At 36.1% G+C, this 20,496-nt stretch overlaps 1 protein-coding gene across 3 annotated transcripts; it reads left to right on the forward strand.

Annotated features, from left to right (window-relative positions):
• Positions 1-1,496: 1,496 nt before the first annotated feature.
• On the forward strand, positions 1,497-15,801 carry LOC131984305 (CMP-N-acetylneuraminate-beta-galactosamide-alpha-2,3-sialyltransferase 1-like). 3 transcript variants are annotated; one of them, XM_059349164.1, is made up of 9 exons: positions 1,497-1,788; positions 2,010-2,210; positions 3,132-3,175; positions 3,570-3,854; positions 4,818-5,014; positions 5,516-5,695; positions 9,935-9,980; positions 10,067-10,186; positions 15,092-15,801. In XM_059349164.1, the coding sequence occupies exons 4-9, from the start codon at positions 3,570-3,572 to the stop codon at positions 15,257-15,259; spliced, it is 996 nt and encodes a 331-aa protein (XP_059205147.1). In that variant the 5' UTR covers positions 1,497-1,788; positions 2,010-2,210; positions 3,132-3,175; the 3' UTR covers positions 15,260-15,801. The 3 variants fall into 3 exon arrangements, with proteins under 3 accessions (XP_059205147.1, XP_059205149.1, XP_059205150.1); XM_059349166.1 differs by lacking the exon at positions 3,132-3,175; XM_059349167.1 differs by lacking the exons at positions 1,497-1,788; positions 2,010-2,210; positions 3,132-3,175 and having other exon boundaries at positions 3,400-3,854.
• The last annotated feature ends 4,695 nt before the right edge of the window (positions 15,802-20,496 follow it).

A 20,496-nucleotide genomic window follows, 5' to 3' on the forward strand; every position in this document is an offset into this window, starting at 1 on the left:
ATTCAGTCAGTCTAGTAACTCTGTTAGAATGAGACAGTCTGATGGCTGTAGGAGCGAAGGATCTTTTGAATCTCTCCGTCCTGCAATGGAGAGAGAGGAGTCAGTATTTGCATGTTATATTCCTGTAACATCCAACACCCTGATGTTTCTCTGCTGCCCTGTGTTTGATATGATGACGTCAATATGTGCCAGACCCTGACAGTACAGAAAACTCTATAAAGACATGTTTCATAATTAATGTTTTTGTAAATAATCAAGTGAAAACCCTGTACCTTCCCAGTTGCAACCTCCGAAGCTCAAAATGAAGCCAGTGCAGATTTGCCAAAAGCTGCAGTTCCTCAAATGGCCACTTGAGGCTGGCTCTTAAAGTGAGTCACCCCCATAGACTTCTATGTTAAAATGCCCAACTTTATAGTGGAAATAAAACATGTTTACAGCCTGGTACAAATAGCCCCTGTTTAAATTATATTAAGGCTTAATGTTACACATATGAAGGGCATAGCTGCTTTTAGCAACAGGTCGGTGCTGTCACAGCTGGCATATTTCAGAAAAGCCCTCATGCCCTGAGCTCAGCCACGTGCACTGCAAAAAAGAGGTGTCTAAAAACGAGATAAAAACACTAAATCCAAGGGAAATTTTCTTGCTGCATGGACAGATAGTTTCACTTGACAAGATTTCTTAAATTAAGATCATTAAATCTAGAAGTAAGCATGTTGTACCCTTAAAATAAGAAATTAACTCTTAAAACAAGATAAATTAAAGCTGAAAGCAGCAATGAACTGGCCCAAGCAGAGTGCACTGCAAATTATTTGTTTCTTACCAAGATAAAAAAAAAAAACCTTTAGATTTAGAAGTGTTAGATAATTGATCTCAGTCAAATAGTAAGAACCCATCAAAGAAGAGCTAGAGGGAAATTGTTTAGTTATCAGTTTAGTTTGTCAAAGTTTTATTGTTGACACTCATATTGGTAACAACTTATTTTGAAGGTGTCTACATAAGAGGGACATGAGCGTGTCATAAACATGACATGGGATGTGTCATGAACATTAATGACACTTTCAAGTAACATTAATGCTCATGATATGTTTCTGACAGGCTTGTGTGACTCTTATGTAGACACCTTCAAAATAAAGCGTTACCATATCTTGCTTAAGTCACAAAGGCATGTTCAAAAATTGCCTAAGTCATTTATTTGAGTATTTGGTATTTGAGTGAAATGTCATATGTATGTTACACTTTTGGTGAAGTTTTTTGTGTTTCCTGCAAAACTTGAAAACATTAGTTAGGTGATTATTTTAACAGGGTGAAGATAATAGTAACCTCTTATCTCACCTATTGAGTGTGAGACTAACAGTGAGTATTGGAGGTGTTCTTCTGCTGCGCGTGCTGTGGTTTTGCAGTTGCGCGTGACACAAGCAGCAGCTGACCGCGAGTCCCTCCCATCTCTCTCTCTCTCTGTCTCTCACGCGCTACTACAAGTTTATCTCATTACAGTCATTTTATAGTTAAAAGATAAAGATTTGTATCACTTCGGTATTTTGCCGCAGTTATATTTTGCCTATTCTGCTTATTTTGCGGGCTGAAGAGGCTTTTCTAATTTGATCTTGAACCGACGGAAAGAGTATACTGAACTACTCAATTTATGGATTATTGTTTAACTTCTCTGGAGTTATCGCTATACTGATAAGCGGAGAAGGATAATGAATGAATGAATGAATGAATGAATTTATTTATTTTATCGTCTTTATCGCAGTGTAGAGGAGGAGAGGAAGCCGCTGGTGCCCGGAGGTACTCCCCCCTGCTGTTTTATTATTATATAATTTTTTCTTGAGTCTAAAAAAATAGCTATTTATGAACAAAGTTGAAGAGATTTTAACATAAATGTGAACGTACTTTTAAAAGGAGGCTAATGGACTTTACATCTTTGCAACCGTTTATATTTATTAAAAAAAACATTTTAATATAATGACGGAAGCCTCTCTCTCTCTTTCTCTCTCTCTCTCTTTCAGTATTATTGTTCTCAATGTTTGGAGAGATTTTGGACACCTGTGCACAAACCACACCTGTGCGATATGTCCATCCTCCTATCAGAAGACTTGTACCTGGGATTGATACCAAGCGCACCAATGGGCATTCTTCCAGTTGATGTTCAACCTCCGATACTCTTCTTCTGACGCTTACATAATGGAGTAGATTTCCTCTCTGATCAGGTAGGACAAAAATAAAATATTAATAGGGTCTATATTTTAACTGCCTTCATATCATTTTCTGACTAATGTTACCAGTTTGACGTTCACTGAGCTATTTTATGAAAAAAAAAAAAAAATCTATGTACTTTATTTAAAGGTTGTCAGCAGGTGTCTGATACTAAACATACAGTACTGACGTTTACTGAGCTATTTTTTAAAATTTTATTTTAAAGTATTTATTTAAATAGTGAGTGGTAACTGACACTAAGCATACAGTAGATAAGTTCATTATTTTTTTCCCCCTTGCATTTATTATTTATTTAAATTTTAGGCAACTGACTGTTTCTGAATATACAAACATATTAACTGAGCTATTTATTTTTATAAAATTATATTTAAATGGTTATCAATCAATTGAAACTAAACATACAGTAAGCTAAGCTATTTGTTTTATTTGTATTAGGTTTTTATTTAAATGGTCATCAGATAACTGATACTGAGCACACAGTACAGAGCAAATTAAAAAGTACAGGTGCAGATAATAAAGCAACTGAAAAGAAAATACTCTGACCCTGAAAAAAATGTTTGTAGAAATTGCAGTAAAACACTGTCAAATTGCATCAGTAAATACTTTTAATTATAAAATCAAAGAATATCATGAATATTCTACTGTCATAAATTGTAGAATACACACAGTTTTGCTGTAAAAATATAAAATGTTCATGTAAAATTAATGGAGGAATACCATTATGACACAATTATCCTAAAAGTAATGGGATTATTCAGTATAAATTACAGTTTTTGCTGATATTTACATTTACATATGCTTACTGTATTTCTTACGGTGAAGTTCTGGCAACCACAGCTGCTGGTATTATTGTAAATTAAACAGATCGATTAACCGGTTTAACTGTAAATTAAACAGATTTTTTTTTTTTACAGTGAACATTCTCATCCCTGGCATAAAAACTCCACCTTCCAGTTTGGTGAGACAGTCTCAACTCCTGTTTTTATAAGCTGTACCAAGTTTAAAGCACATAGCATTCATAATTTGATTTTATATTTGAAAATATTTAGCTTTCTTTTAACTCAGTTTTTTAACTCAGTCTTTTGTCTCAGTCAGTTTTGTTTTTAGTTATTTTTTATGATTTGTTTTGGCTTGACATGTCCTTCCTGATCTCAGGCTAGAGGTGTCTGATAACAAAGTTAATCCAACTTTATAGGCGGCCGTCTATAAAAAAAAAAAAAAAAAAACTTTAAGGAAGTCTATTTATAGCTTGCCTTCTCTGCAGTTATATGGGTGCAAATTGGTGCCCAGAGCAAAGGTTTATTTTTACTTGCTTATAAGAACTTCTGCTCTCTGGTGTATTTCGTCCACAGATGGAAATGATTATCACTTATCAACCAGCCAAGATGAATACAAAAGTCAAGATGAATACAAAAGTCAAGATGCTCATTCTCCTGCTGTGTATGACTGGGATCGGTCTGTTTTGGAGAGGATATATGTCGCCTTATACGTCACCTCAAGTGTTGGGAGGGCCCTGTGCTTGTCGGCGATGTTTATCTGAAGCTAATCCGTGGTTTGTGCAGCATTTCAACCAGTCTGTCGAACCATTTTTATCAGCAAAATACCTACTGACGGAGGACTCTTTCAACTGGTGGAGGGTAAGTTGTTACCTTGCAGGAAAACAGTTGCTCTACTTGCAAATCAGGATCAGGAAGTGAAAGTATAATCACATTACAGTGTCATCATCATGGGTGTAATTGTGTCTGCAATAGGGCTGGGCGATATATCGATATAAAAGATATACCGATATATTTTTAAATGTGATATGGAATTAGACCATATCGCATATATCTATGTAGTTACATTTTTTTTCTTTCTTTATACATAAATGCTGCCCTTACTAGGGTTTGTCATATTTAGTTCTTTTGTAGTGTCCTTTATTCTTTTCTCAGCACAATCAGAACAACTCCGACATGTCTTTGTGCAGAATAAAACAAAATAAAACTAAAAAATGACCCAAAAAAGATACAAAATGACTAAGAAAATACACAAAATCATCAGAAAAAGACACAAAATGACAAAAAAGACTCAAAATCACCAGAAAAAGACACAAAATAACAAGAACAAGACACAAAATGACCAAAAAGACACAAAATCATCAGAAAAAGTCACAAAATGACACAAAATGACCAAAAAAGATAATAAAAAATTCTTATTCTTTTCTCATATAAATATATTTATTTCAGAAAAAGATTGGCCTGTTTTATTTCATAGTCTACTTTCATTTAAGATATTTTTTATTTAAATGTGCACTTTATGGCGCTTTGATTTAAAAAAAAAAAAGAAGGTTCTCCTGTTGTTATACAGTATTTATGTTCACTTAAATAAACAGTTTCAATAAAACTTCTTGACATGTCATATTTGGCTTCGACTTTGACTGAACACTCTCAGTTTGTGATAAAAATATCTGGATATACATCGTATATTGATATTCAGCCTAAATATATCGGGATATGACTTTTGGTCCATATCGCCCAGCCGTAGTCTGCAATTATGTTTTTATAGTATATCATTTATTCATAACTGGTCTAACAGCAATCTATGTTTGCTATGCTTGTCAGCGTTTACAGTTGGAAAAACGCAGCTTCTCTTTCTACAAAGAAACAGTAGACCAGCTGTTTCAGATGTTCCCATCCAGCCCACGTGTTGAAGGACCCCGCCCTGACCACTGCAGGACTTGTGCTGTGGTGGGGAATTCTGGGAATTTGATCGGAACACCATATGGACCTATGATAGATTACCATGACATTGTCATTAGGTAAATCCTCCAATGAGATATTAATGACAGAAACGTGCTTCATGCACTGTCAAAAGTGTTTGTAGAAATTACAGTAAACGCTGTCAAATTACATCAGAAATAGGGCATAAAATTAAAAAAATGTTTATCACCGTAGTAGACACTTTTAATTACTGTAAATCAAAGAATAGCACAAAACTTTTACTTTTACTGTTATAAACTGTAGGAAACACACAGTTTTGCTGTAAAAAATATAACATTTTCATGTAAAGTTAATGGAGAAATAACATAATGTCACAATGACGCAATTACCCTACAAATAACGGGAGTGTTAAGTCTAAATTACAGTTTCTGCTGATATTAAAATTTTAATTTACAGTCGAAAAGCCACTTACTGTATTTTTTACGGTGAAGTTCTGGCAACCAAAGCTGCCGGTAATTTACCGTAAACTAAACAGATTATTTTTTACAGTGTGTATTTCTGCTGGTGACATTTGAAACATGTCCCTCTGTGTTATTCAGAATGAACGGTGGTCCTACTCAAGGCTATGAAGCACATGTGGGGACCAAGACAACTCATCGGATCGTCTATCCAGAGAGCGCTGTGGATTTAGACGACAAAACTCATCTTGTGGTGGTTCCATTTAAAATCATGGATATCGAGTGGGTCATGAAGGCCCTCAGCACAGGATTTCATGGACGGTGAGTCATATTTTTATGTACTTATGTGCATTTGATAATTCTCTCCCAGCAAATCGACCGAGTGTTCACTATGAGTAAATAAACACAGCATGTCAAATTTAATTACATAAATAAATAGTGCCAACATAGACTGTATAATATCGAGGAAGGAAGCTGTACGTTTAAATAAATAAATGACTTGATTAATAAATGAAATGTGTCAAAACATTAAAAATAAATGCAGGCATTAATTAGTTGATAAAAGGTGACATAAATAATTTGCTTCTTTATTTACCTTTTTATTCACCCCCCTATTTATTTGCTTTCCTATTTAATGTTTGTAATTATTAATTTACAGTTTATATTAATTGATATATTTTATTAAATTTAATTAAAAATAAATGTTTTTGAATTTAAATATTTTTGTTCATGTTTAAATTAATTGTGTTTTTAAATGTATACACACACACACACACACACACACACACACACCACACACATACACACACACACACACACACACACACACACACACACACACACACATACACACACGATATACAAAAATACTGGAACTCACTGTCAGTGTATGTCACTAATTGATAAAATTATTAATTTACTATTTCATGACAATGAAAGAGTAAATAAATAAATTGGCCTGTCTGAATTATGTTTTATCAATTTAAAAAATGTATAAAATAATAAGATAAATACTTTATATAAAAGGAAAATGTAATGTGAAAGGTCATAAATAGGAGAATAATTACAAAGGTAAATAAAGAACCAAATAAAATAAATTAATAAATGTATGTCACGTTTAGTTTTTAATTTTTGTTTGTACTTTTATTGTCTTATTAATTTATACCCTTAATTCAAACACTGACATGCCCCTGTGTCCTGTTTCGACAGCCACATTTGCATATTTGTGTGACAATGTAGAACATTGACAATGCAATTTCAGTGTGATTATTGTTATCATGTATGACGTGAGCCAGTCATCATTTTATTTCAGCATGCTTTTATTGCCAAATTTGCTTTTAATCAGAAAGTAGTTAATGAAAAAATTTTTTTTGTCATAAATTAAAGTACAGGACAAATCCTAATGCTGACCTGATGATGGCGTTAAATAAAAACGTTAGCAAACATGCTGACAATTTATGTTGAGGGGAACATAAATCCCAATGAAATTAAGGATTCAACTGACTTCAATGGCAATCCATCCGTTGGCTGTTGAAACATTTTATTTAAAACCCTAAAGGTCAACCTCATTGTGGCGCTAGGGAAGAAGTCATTTGGATAAATTCTCTGGAAACCATGAATATTTCTACCAAATGTTGTGCCAATCCATCTTGTAGATGTTGCCCTTGGACACCATTAAGCAAATGAAACCTGGCACTACTACAACAACTTGTCTAACCACTACCTAATCCTGTCTTTGTGCAACATTCTATTAGTTTGTTAGGTTGCTAAGCAGAAGGTGTCAGTCAAGTTTGACCTCTCCTTTATGATCCAAGGCCTAGTGAGTAATGTTAGTGTGGAGCTGTTGCTGTCTTGTTTCTTATGTATGAAACTCATTTAGTGCAATTCTACTCCATCAGAGTCTCTGATGGGCTCTGTGTGCTTAAAGGACATAGGCAATGACAGATCAGTCAGTGGAAATACAGATATACAGTACAGGCCAAAAGTTTGGACACACCTTCTCATTCAATGCGTTTCCTTTATTTTCATGACTATTTACATTGTAGATTCATCAAAACTATTAATGAACATATGTGGAATTATGTACTTAACAAAAAAGTGTGAAATAACTGAAAACATGTCTTATATTCTAGTAAGCAAAGGGTGGCTACTTTGAGGAATCTAAAATACAAGACATGTTTTCAGTTATTTCACACTTTTTTTGTTAAGTACATAATTCCATATGTGTTCATTCATAGTTTTGATGCCTTCAGTGAGAATCTACAATGTAAATAGTCATGAAAATAAAGAAAAACGCATTGAATGAGAAGGTGTGTGTCCAAACTTTTGGCCTGAACTGTATACACTGTAATAAATTATTCTGTAGTCATTTCATTTTACTTAATATATTTGATAAAATGTATTAAATATAAATGTGTCCTTGATTTTGAGGCAGTTGTTTAAGTAACTTTAATATAAAAATGTTTGAGATAGAATCTACTTATTTTGATCACATTAAATATAATCTTTATGTGTATGTAATTCTAAATTGAAGAGAATTTTGAATGAATCCAACACAATAGAATTAGTCCGTTTTTAATTGACAGGCACTTCCTGTTAAGTTGATATTAACTCAACTTGTAACGTAGTTAGATTTAATTAATAATATTGTGTGCAATCTGTTGATAATTAATACTGTCTTAGTGAAAATACAACTGAAGGGAATGAGGGGTGTTTTCGTTTTAAGATGCTTTGAATAATCTTCGATCTTGGGTGTGGTGAGTCTATGCTGCCCTGCCGGTTTGAGCCCATAGAGAGGGCGAGGTAGAGCAGGATGACAATGAGAATGAATGTGGTTCATCCACCTGCCAGCTCTTTCATTCTGTGAATGCATCACATAAAGAGCCATCATGGTTGGATTATTCTGCCCTACAAAGCAAAAAGGCAGTAACTACGCAAAGTGCAGAACTGAGAAAAGTGACTTTAAAGTTATCCTGTAATCTAGCCTAAGTAGTTGTAGGTAGATTATTGGACATGTGGCTGTTTTGTTACTTTATATTGGCTTATTCTTTGTACATATCAATCCTCATATTTAATTTTATAATTTAACACTATTTTGCAGTTTCTGTATTCTTGCTTTGTGTTACTTACCAAAAACTTGGCACCATACCAAGGAAAAAGGCAGTAGATTCTCCAAAATAAAACAAACAATACACAAAATAATTTTTCGTGAGGTTGCCACGAAATCAGCTGTGTGTGTTGGAAACAGTAACTTCACTGCGCAGCAACACGGGTATTTTTTTGTAAAACATAACAAGAATACAGTAATGGATGTTTATGTACTCTTGCTTTATTTCACTAGGGCTTTTTGCAGTTACTGTACGAACGACTACCATTTTTCTCCAAAACGACACACATTTGAGATAAGATGTTTTGTCACATAACAAAGGATGCCTTGAATGTCATGAAAATGATAATAACTCATTTTGGTAACGCTTTATATTAAGGTCCTTGTAATAACCATTAATTAACAAGTAATAAGGCCCTTGTAAGTCCTTACAAGATGCTTATTAACATTATTGTGTGTTTATAAGCTTATATAAGTGTTAATAATGGCATTACAAACAACCATGATGTCTTTGCCATGCCTTTATTAATCTTATTTTGTTTGCTTATTGATATTAAAATATACTTTATTGCTCATCTATTATAAGTTAACTATCAGTTAACTATGCTTTTTGCAACTACCAGATCTAAAGCGAGAACAATACCTTATTACTTGTTAATTAATGGTTATTAAGGACCTTATTATAAAGCGTTACCCTCATTTTTGACTAAAAAATGCAGTTACTGCCTTTTTGCTTTGTAGGGCAGTATTGGCGTACCAAGTACAGGCCAAAATGCCCCCAAAGTGTCAGGGGCCCTAACCTACTGGCTCTCACATACAAAATGTCACTCAAAGAGACAATTTCCAACCAAGACAAGACACAAATAAACATGAAAAAGGGCAAAACAGCCACAGAGAGACACAAACTGATTACAAAGACACAAAGCAACTCCGTAAAGACTCAAAATTACTACAAAGAGATTCAAAACAACAACAAAAAGGGGCAAAACACAACCACAGACAAGAGAAAACGAAAAAAGACTGAAACAGTCATTACAAAAAGATATAAAACCTCTGTTGTTGGCACACACACACAAAAAACCTCACAATGACTATAAAAAAGGGCAAAACAACCCAAAACAGACATAAATGACTACAAAGGGACACAAAGCAACTATAGACAGATTCAATACAACCACAAAGACAACTACAAAGTGACGCATAACTACAGGAAGAGGGGCAAAACAACAACATCAAAAATGAGCTAAACAATTATATCATGACACAGTATAACTAATATGAGACACAAAATGACAGAAAGAGGCTAATCAGTAATCCACAGGGGCCCATTGTCTCATAATTTTCTATGACTATTATTTATTTTACTCAATAAAAAAGACCAACAAAGAAACAACACCAACACCAACATACAATAATGTATTACTGAGTTTGACATTTATGCTATTTCCTTACAGATCATATATGCCAGTAAGACCATTTATCAAAGCTAACAAAGATTTGGTGAGTTTAAAATTTTGCATTCAACAATATTTTTTTTGCAATTATTCATAGAGATAAGTTGAAAATCTAATTGTGATTGGTAACAGGTGATGGTGGTCAATCCAGCTTTCCTGAGGTATGTTCATGACAACTGGCTGAGAAAGAGGGGCTCGTATCCCTCCACTGGCTTCATTGCTGTGGTTCTTGCCCTGCATATTTGTGATGAGGTGAGTTAATTTTTAAATCTGACTTTTTCATTTTTTATTTCCTTGTGAATGTGACAAGTGTTACTGTAGCTCACTAATGATTGACAAGTGGATACAAACTAGCCTCTTTCATAGGCAAGGCAAGGCAAGGCAAGGCAAGTTTATTTGTATAGCACAATTCAACACAAGGTAATTCAAAGTGTTTTACATAAACATTAAAAACAGCAAGACACAATTGAAAACAGTAAAAACAGTCAATTAAAACAGGGAAATAGAAATAAAAATATAAATAGGATAAAATAAGATACAGCAGGATAAAAAAGAGATAAAATAATAAAAAGCACAAGTCAAACATTGCGTAGTTAAAAAGTAAGGGCAGTAGAGTAGAGCAGATAGGTGTTAAAGTTAAGAGTACGCTTCAGTAAACAATAGTGTTTTCAGTCCTGATTTAAAGGAGCTGACCGTTTGGGCAGACCTCAGATCTACAGGTAGTTTGTTCCACAGGTGAGGAGCAGAATAACTGAAAGCTGCCTCACCCCGCTTAGTTCTTGTTTTTGGGACACGCAACAAGCCAGTTCCAGATGATCTAAGGGGTCTGGATGCTTCGTAGAGAGGGAGCAGATCAAGCATGTAATTTGGTCCGAGACCATTCAGTGCTTTGTAGACCAGCAGTAAGATTTTAAAATCTATCCTCTGACTCACAGGAAGCCAGTGTAGTGATTTAAGGACCGGTGTAATATGGTCCAGTTTCCTGATGTTTGTGAGGACTCTGGCGGCAGCGTTCTGGATCAGCTGCAGCTGCCTGATTGATTTTTTGTTAAGACCTGTGAAGATGCCATTGCAATAATCCAACCTACTAAAAATAAATGCATGGATGAGTTTTTCCATGTCTTGTTTGGACAGAAGACCCTGTGACCCATGTTTTTCAGGTGGTAATAGGCAGATTTAGTGATAAGCTTTAGATGGCTGTTGAAGATCAGGTCTGAGTCAATAATTACACCAAGATTTCTGGCTTGATTTGTAGCGGTCAACGACATAGAGCCAAGGTGAGCGCTGATCTTAGATCTTTCATTTTTAGGGCCGAAAATGATCGCCTCTGTCTTCTCTGCATTTAGCTGGAGAAAGTTCTGGCACATCCACTCATTGATTTGATGAATACAGTTACTCAATGAGAGTAAGGGACTGTAGTCGTGTGAGGACACTGAAATGTAGAGTTGTGTGTCATCGGCATAAGTATGGTAGGAGATGTTGTGATGTTCCATAATCTGAGCTAGCGGTAGCATATAGATGTTGAATAGAAGCGGCCCGAGAATGGACCCTTGAGGAACCCCACATGTGATCTTAGTTCGCTCAGACTCATGGTTTCCAATTGACACAAAAAAGTCCCTATCTTGTAAGTAAGATTTGAACCATTGTAGCACAGTGCCAGTGAGCCCCACCCACTGTTCCAGTCTGCTGACTAGTATGTTATGATCAACTGTGTCAAATGCAGCACTGAGATCCAGTAAAACCAGGACAGAGGATTTGCCTGCATCAGTGTTCAGATGAATATCATTTAAGACTTTGATAAGTACAGTCTCAGTGCTGTGGTGTTGCCGAAATCCAGACTGAAATGTGTTAAAAAGATTGTTTCGCATCATAAAAGCATGAATTTGCTCAAAAACAACCTTTTCAATGATTTTCCCCAGAAATGGCAGATTTGATATTGGCCTATAGTTATTAATTGTTGTGGAATCCAGATTAGATTTTTTTAGGAGAGGTTTTATTACTGCAGTTTTCAAAGTCTGTGGAAACTGTCCTGCTTGGAGAGAAGAATTTATTATCTGCAGTACATCCAGAGCTATGCAGTTGAAAACAGTTTTAAAAAAGTTTGAAGGCAGAATATCAAGGCAGCAGGTTGTGGGCTTTAATTTTGAAACCGTTTCCGTTAGTGTTGTGTAATCTAGGAGGGTAAAATGTCCTAGCTTGACTAGAGGATGGGAAGGCACCAGTGTTATCGTTCCTGAGCTGGAGCTGCACACTGCTTGTCTTATCTGTAATATTTTGTTTGTGAAAAAGGCTGCAAAGTCATTGCATGACTTGTTAGACAGCAGTTCAGGAGGGACTGATGCTGTGGGATTTGTCAGTCTGTCTACTACAGAAAAAAGTGTGCTGGCATTATTACTGTTTCTACTGATAATCTCTGAAAAATATGACTGCCTTGCATTCTTCAGTTCCTGATTATAGTTGCGAAGACCCTCTTTATAAATATCGTAATATACCTGGAGTTTGTTCTTTCGCCACCTGCGTTCAGCTTGTCTACATACTTTTTTCTGCACTTTAACCAGTGTGGCGTTTCTCCAGGGTGACTTTTTCCTCCCCGACAGAACTTTGGTCTTAATTGGGGCGATAGAGTCGATAACAGTCATAACATTGGAACTAAAACTGTTAACAAGGTCATCAACTAGAGCTGAGGGCAGGGTTGGTGATGGTGTAAAGTCCTGGGTGAATAATGCACAAGTGTTTTCATTTATATAGCGCTTCCTGATTACCTCTGCTTCACCTTTTGTAGGATTGGCAAGGGTGGTCATTTTAAACAAAACACAGTAGTGATCAGAAAGAGCAACATCGTTCACCACAACCTCAGAGATATTAAGACCTTTGGTAATAATTAGATCTAATATGTGTCCTCTGTTATGTGTTGGATCTGTGACATGCTGAGAAAGCCCAAAGTTATCCAGAATATTTAAAAGTACTTTAGCACACCCATCTTCAGGATTATCAACATGAATGTTAAAATCACCTTCTAAAACAACACATTCAAAATCTATGCACACAACAGACAGTAGTTTGGCAAAGTCATCAAAGAACCTTGCATCATATTCCGGGGGTCTGTAGATGGTCAAATAGATTGCTCTATAGGGTGATTTTAACTGAATGGCAACATATTCAAAGGAGTCAAACTGACCATAAGACATATTTTTGCATTGGAAGCTGTCCTTGAACAGGGTGGCAACTCCACCTCCTCTCTTATGTATTCTTGATTCACTGAAGAAACTAAAATCTGGGGGGGTTGACTCAATAAGAACTGCTGCACTATTATCCTGACTTAACCAAGTTTCAGTTAAAAACATAAAATCAAGGTTGTGCTTGTGAATAAAATCATTGATTAAGAAAGATTTGCCAACCAGAGATCTGATATTTAAAAGAGCTAAATGTAAATCCTTAACAGGAGACGCTGGTGAGTTTCGAGGATGACATGCTATACTTAGTAGATTGGCAGAGTTAATTGAACTCTTTTTATTTCTCACCAGTTTGATCCCTTTTCTGTTACCTATTATCACAGGGATTGAGAAAGCTGACTGAACTCCATGGGGCCCTGACTGTTGCTGGAACAGAGCAATCTTGATATTGATATCAGAGCCTGGACCCGGCACATATCAGTCAGACTCACAGATAGTGACTTTTGGTTGAGCGTTCTTTCCGAGGTGGCGGAGTGGGAGGGGCTGGATGTGGGAGGTTAAGGGGGGTAAATAAGGGATTTTGGCGAGGTGTTAGCTGGATTCCAATCTTCACAAGGCTCTTCATCCTGTCTGTGAAATCCAGAAGTGGGGAGTCCTGGCTGCATGGAGAGAGTTGGAGGCTGGGTGGGGTCTGGGGGGGTGAGGATTATAGGATCATAGTGCGGTCCCTCCAATTTCCCGCTATAATGCCGGAAAGATCTGTGCCGGATTTTCGCCTTAGGGCGTTCATAGTGATCATATGAAGGCGTGATATTCTGCCCTTTCATAGTGCAGTCTGGCGTCGCGGAACGAGGTGGGAGGATAGTAGGAGAAGATGATAGTCAGAGCAGCAGCAGTGCTGCACAGTAGCACAGTGCTAATTTGCTAACAGTTAGCTCGGTAGCAGCACGGTGTGTATGTGCTGCAGCAGGATGTGTTCAGTTAGTGACCTCCGTTTTTTTACAACGAGGACCGGACACTCGGTGCACAGTATGTGATGCCGGTTTGTTTACGATCAGCAGGGGACACCACGTGTCCGGGATGACCCTATGTCATTTAGAAAAAAGGTCCTATGTTCCCCGTTTTTCCCAAAAAGGGTCCTTTGTTCCGCTGTAGCAATACATACCAGGGAACACAGGACCCTTTTTCTGAAAAAGGGTTAGGGTTAATAAAAATGGCCTATTTGCCATGGAATTTGGCAGTTATGGTGGAAAAAGTAACACACCGGGGAACATAGGACCCCTTTTTCGGTCGCATACAAAGAGGGGAAAGTCAAAGTCAAATTTATTAATATAGCGCAGACGGCTGAGCCGCACCAAAGTGCTTCACATAAAAGTCCAAAAAGTGCAATAAATACAGAATTGACAAAGGTAAAAAAAAAAAAAATTAAATTTAAAATAAAATAAATTTAAAGAAGATGGAATAATTTTAAAAGCACCGTTGGATTACTAGGGGACACTATTCCCTAGCACTTGCCAGAGGAAAAAAAACTTTAATTGAAGGCAAGAGAAAAGAGGTGGGTTTTTAAGTGAGATTTAAAAACATTAAAAATAGACATGCTCCTGTGTACAGTTAGCATGCCAATTTGTTGACAATAAGGGTCGGACGTTGTGCCAAGTTAGCAGCGTGCGTGCATCACGCGCGACTTCAAATATCCCGCTTTGCCCTGATGGCCTGTTCATAGTGGTCCTGCTTCCAACAGTCCCACCAATTTTCCACCTCTGTGACTACCTCTGGAGGCGGAAAATTGGTGGGATCATTTGATCCCAGCATCTCGCTTCGGGTGCATTCATAGTGGGGGCGAGCAATACAGAGACGTAAAAGTCCCAGCATGAAACGCCACTATGAAAGGGGCTAGTGATTACTGATGGACAAAGCAGTCATATGGTGAGATCTTACCTAGGCTTTGTTCTCGTGTTCTAAAATCATTTACTTTTTTTATTAGGTCGAAGTGTTCGGTTATGGAGCAGACGCTGATGGAAACTGGAATCATTACTGGGAAACACTCAAAAACAAAAGGTTAAAGACTGGATTACATCCTGGAAATCACGAGTATGACATGATCCAGGAGCTAGCCAAGCAACAATCACTCAAGTTTTATAAACCTACGTGATCTTTCTCTTACCTGACAGACAATTATTTACACAAAACAGGCTGATAAGCCGAGGTTTTACAACTCAAGAGAATTCTCATTTCTACTGTGACTCTGTTGCTGCATACATTATCCCATCGTAGAAGTGATGACTCATCCAAGGTCTAAGCATGGACGGATAATGAATCAGCATGCCCTGGTTCATGTTTAAAATGTAAATATAAAGACAATGCATCAAATGCAGAATCCAGTGTGTATATATACAAAAATATAAGTGTATCAGTTTCAACATAACATACAAATGTCTTTAATGTCCCAATTTCTGTGGACTCAGGTTGTTAAAGGCCTCACCGCCTGTTACTGCATAGGAGTAAGACACAGAATTTATAGTTATTAAGCCTGTTTTTGTTGTTGTTTTTTGCTTCTTTGTAGGCGTTACACATCTTGCTGTGGTTTTATGTCTGTTAGTAGTTGTTTTTGTCTCTATTTTGGAGTTTTTTTTTGTCACTTTGTTGTTGTAATGTAATTGACAGTTGTATTGTTTCTCTATGTAGTTTCATGTTGTTTCGTAGTCATTTGTGTCTCTTTTTTTGGTTGTTTTGCCACTTTTTATATTCTTTGTTGTTTCTTTGTCTCAGCTTTTTTGCATGCCTTTGCAGTTTTTGTGTCTCTGTGTTATAATTACCTTTCTGGTTTGCACGTGTCTCTTTAAGTGATATCTTGGAGACGAGGGCATTGCCAGTGCCCTGAAGGCCTGTTTCGTAACACATCCAAGGCTGTATGACGGGAACAGAACCAAAATGTAATTGCTCCTGTTGAAGGTGTATATTAACTAATTTAATTAATTAATTAAATGCAGGATAACAGCTGTTTTAGGTTGATATGTACACATTTCACATCTCATATCTTTCAAAGAATAGAGAAGACAAAATACAGAGCACCAGTTTGTTTCTAGAAAACACTTTCGATGTGATAAAAATCTATTTTGTTTTGTGAAAGACTGTGTAAATGATATAGTTCTGTTGTAACATGTTTCGACTGTGATAATGATCTGAACAAAATGTCCTGTGGAAGGCTAGAACATGAAGCGACTGTTTAGACAGACGATGATGTTTGAAGTATTTGCATCATGTATGTAAATCTCCTGGGTGTGTCTACCAGGCAGATGTCACTTTTGAAGGAGAGAAGGATTATTTGCATGTGCTGCATAAATTTTGTATAGAAGTATAGAAGTGCCTTTATGACTGTGACACAATCATTTAAGTAGACTAAACGCAATATTCTGTGCCAAAATGTCTTTTGTTTACACAAAAATAGGAAGGGTTGGGGTGATGGTGCCTTATGAAATGATGCGAAAAATGAAGTCTTTTAACCTGTAATGAAATTGCCTTAAACTTTTCTCACAGGTCTCCAATAAAAACACTAAATCTGTGTCAAAAGATTGTTGTAAAATTGTTTCCTTTTTTTGATTAGATCGATGTGTTCGGTTATGGAGCAGACATTGATGGAAACTTGAATAATTACTGGGAAAAACTTCTGTTCGGCCCTGACAAGCCCTGTCTCGGTTATTTTGAAGGAGAATTGAATTGAGACATTATTGAGATCAGGAGCATACAACTATGAGATCTCCTCCTTTGTCTTAGTGATGGCTTGTCTCTTTTTAGCTTATACACTGCAAAAAAAGAAAAGTTGGGTGAACTCAAAATTACAAGGCAACAAACTAAATATTTTAAGTTTTGTTTTTGAATTCAGATTTTTGTCAACTCAACTGTAAGTTGTACTAACTTATAATTTTACATTGTAGTAACTTTTAATCCTTACTTCTGCTTCTGCAATGTGCTGAATTGTCACGATTGCCGCTATGAAATGTCAACTAATGTTGCGACCACAATTTTGAGTTAGCATTGATACGCTAATGGCTACTCTTGTAGCTGAAACAAGCAGCGCCGCTAGCATCAGTTAGCCGCTAGCATCAGTTAGCCGCTAGCTTTCGCTAATGACCGAATTTCACCGCTTTCCCGCATTTCACAACAAAGAAATAAGAGTTAGCAGAACTATTGTCCCTTGTTTTGAACAACTCACAAACTTGTTTTTGAGCAGACAACTGGCTTTCTTTGTTGTGCTAACTTACATTATTGCCCTAAATATCAATAATTCATATTTCCAAGTTTTACCAACTTAAATCACTGTTTTAGGCCAAAAAACACAAGTTGGCTTTTTTGCAGTGTATCTTGCTCCTAAGGGTCCCTTAGGAGAAGTAATTCACAAATGATCACAGAATGAAACTGTGTGTACCAATGCAAAAATATCCAGGCCACATCATCCATTATAAGATGGAGGATGATGCTGACATGCTTAGACAGAGAAGAATGCTATATGTCCAAGCCAATATGATAGTGAGAAAATTTCACTACTGCTCTGATGAAGTGAAGGTGAACTTGTTCAGAGCTTACTGCACCCTCTTGCATGTACAAGAGGTACTGGGTGAGGTATAAGAAAGAGAGCATGCACAAACTCCAAGTTGCGTCTAATGACTGTCTCAGAATCCTGCTCAAGAAGCCCAGGGGTAGTAGTGCCAGCAAGCTTTTTTGTGATGTAGGGGTAAACACCTTCCAGGCCACCCTGAGAAGACTGATGTATAAGTTTATATGCAGACTGCACGGGTCCCAGAATAATCTTATTATACAGTTGACCAATCCAAGGTGTACTTCTGGTAGATACCAGTCCTATATGTGGAAACACTGGTATTTGTGTCTTTTATAGGAAGTGTATAAACACTGTTTTTATATGCCACTTTTTACTGCTATTATTAATTAGATGCATTTTTACTGAATTTGCATAAGCACTTTTTTAATATTAGGTGATATAACGCCTTTTACGCTGTATGTTTGTTTTATGTATTGTATGTGATTGTATGTCTATATGGACGTTGGAGTCTGAAATAAAGTTTGATGATGATGATGATGATGATGATGATGATGATGAATATTAGAAGCTCAAACTGATCTCAAGAGATGAGCTTGAGCAACACATGAACAACTCATTTTTCCTATGGGCATTGATGGAGGGTTTAAATTAGACCAGTGATTCTCAACAGGGGGGCCCGACCCCCCCAGGGGGGCGCCAAAGATCCACGGAGGGTCGCGAAGCCCTCTTGATTTTAAGGGATGTAATAAATCTAATGTGTTAAATATAGATGAGTCAGCATTTAATTCATTAGTGGGACAAAAACAACCAAATAAGGGCTACATTAAACGTTTATTCATGTATTTAAATAGAAAAATCTCTATAGAAAAGTTTAAAAATAAAGGCTATATCGCGAGAATAAGGACATGTGTAACATCCCTCCTGCAGTATACACAGGTAACCTCACCTAACGGTAACCTCACCTAGCAGTAACCTCACCTGGCGGTAACCTCACCTAGCGGTAACCCCACCTAGCGGTAACCTCACCTAGCGGTAACCTTGCCTAACAACTGAAACACAGAGCTAATGGAAAAATGGCGAAGCGTCAGGGAGACGAAAATGCTGAATATCTCAAAAAGAAAAAGAGAGGGTACCATGAAAGTCACATTGAGTTGGACAATGGGGGGGTCACCAAAGTTCACAATGGTAAAAATGTGGGTCCCTCAAGAAAAAGGTTAGGAACCACTGAATTACACAATACACAACCTGAATGAACAATTAATGTTAAAATGTCCTCAGTTCAGTTGTCCTTCATGAGATGTCTTTATTAAGATGAGGTTGTCTTTATTATTTGCAAATGGATTTCAATAGTGAGTGTGCAGCATTGTGTAGGTTATGGTTCCTGCACATTGACCAACATTTCCTTGTTTTGGATTCATGCTTGAATAAAAAGCTTTGTCACAATGGATGAGCCAGAAAAACCGGCATAACAAGCCAGTGGAGGAAAAAAACAAACACACACACACACACACACACACACACACACACACACACACACACACACACACACACAACATAACTTTTCCTGGAAACTTTCTGTAACCCTATCCCTGCAGCAGCTTGTCTGACCCTGTAGTGCATAACTGATAACATTTTAATGGCATTCCACATCTTTGACTAATGCATGAAAAAAAATGAACATAGGCCTATACTACATTTAGTCAGTTACTTTATTAGAGTTTTGATGTCCTTTGCTTTTCTCTTTTAAAGTGCTTTATACATCTGCTTGAAAAAAATAATGTACTTTTTATCTCATTACATTTATTAAATAACTGTAGTTACTTTACAGATTTAGGTAAAAGCTACAAACTCTTAATTATTACTAAATTTTTGATCACCATAGGGAATTCACAAGTAACCCAGCAGTATATTACGTAATATACAGGATCTACACTTTAAAAAATGTCTGTAGATTTTACGGTGAAAAACTGCTAAACCATGACAGTAAAATGATAAATGGGTTAATTCAGTTTCAGTAACAATTAAACACTGTAAATGTATATATCAGCCAAAACAGTATTTTTTACATTAAAAAAAAAATACACTATAAAATACACTGGTAACAAAAATATACTGTAATATATATAGACAAGCCATCATTTTTGCATTTATTTTTTGTAAAAATACTCTTTCTCACTGTACTAAACACCATATCTCTAACCGAAATATACTGTAATATTTAATGGTAAAATCTTTAATTTATGCAGCATTTATAAAGTATTTTCTTGTCAATTATATTGCAGAACAGCGTTTCTTTTGATGGAAAAACTTTTTATTTTTTATGGTAAAATATGGAATAAAATGGCAATCTTAAACAGGAAATCAACAGTGCTAATATAATTTTACCATGATATTACACAAAGTTGCACCATATTTATTACGGTAAAGTTCTGGCAACCACAGCTGCTGTTTTTTTATGCTGTGTATATGAACAAATTGCAATTAGCCACACATTTACAAGCATGGAAATAAAGCCAATAACACAGGAATTAAAAAAAAGACTAATGGATAAATAACACTACAATAAAACAGTTTACAATAAAATAAATAGAAATAATAAAGTAAAAAGAAACAAGTTGATAATTCAAAGTATAAAGTATGTTTGATCTTGTGCTTAAATCTCTCATTTGGGAGATGTATTTGTACAACTTATAAATGTGATTTTTATGTGGTGGGAGAGTTTACTGATGAATTCAAGACTTTTACTTGAACCATTATTTGTTTTTGTTTTTTTAACTGTGGTGTTGCAACTCTTATTAAAGTACTTCTTCCACCACTGCCTGTCATGCAAT

Source organism: Centropristis striata, chromosome 14, assembly GCF_030273125.1.
Source record: "Centropristis striata isolate RG_2023a ecotype Rhode Island chromosome 14, C.striata_1.0, whole genome shotgun sequence".
Lineage (NCBI taxonomy): Eukaryota > Metazoa > Chordata > Actinopteri > Perciformes > Serranidae > Centropristis > Centropristis striata.

What these genes read in the sequence shown, in the direction of transcription:
- LOC131984305 (XM_059349164.1), top strand. Translation starts at nt 3,570, where the DNA reads ATGGAAATGATTATCACTTATCAACCAGCCAAGATGAATACAAAAGTC. An exon ending in ACTCTTTCAACTGGTGGAGG is followed by an intron (nt 3,855 to 4,817) that starts GTAAGTTGTTAC and finishes TATGCTTGTCAG; the next exon opens with CGTTTACAGTTGGAAAAACG. An exon ending in CCCTGCATATTTGTGATGAG is followed by an intron (nt 10,187 to 15,091) that starts GTGAGTTAATTT and finishes TTTTTTTATTAG; the next exon opens with GTCGAAGTGTTCGGTTATGG.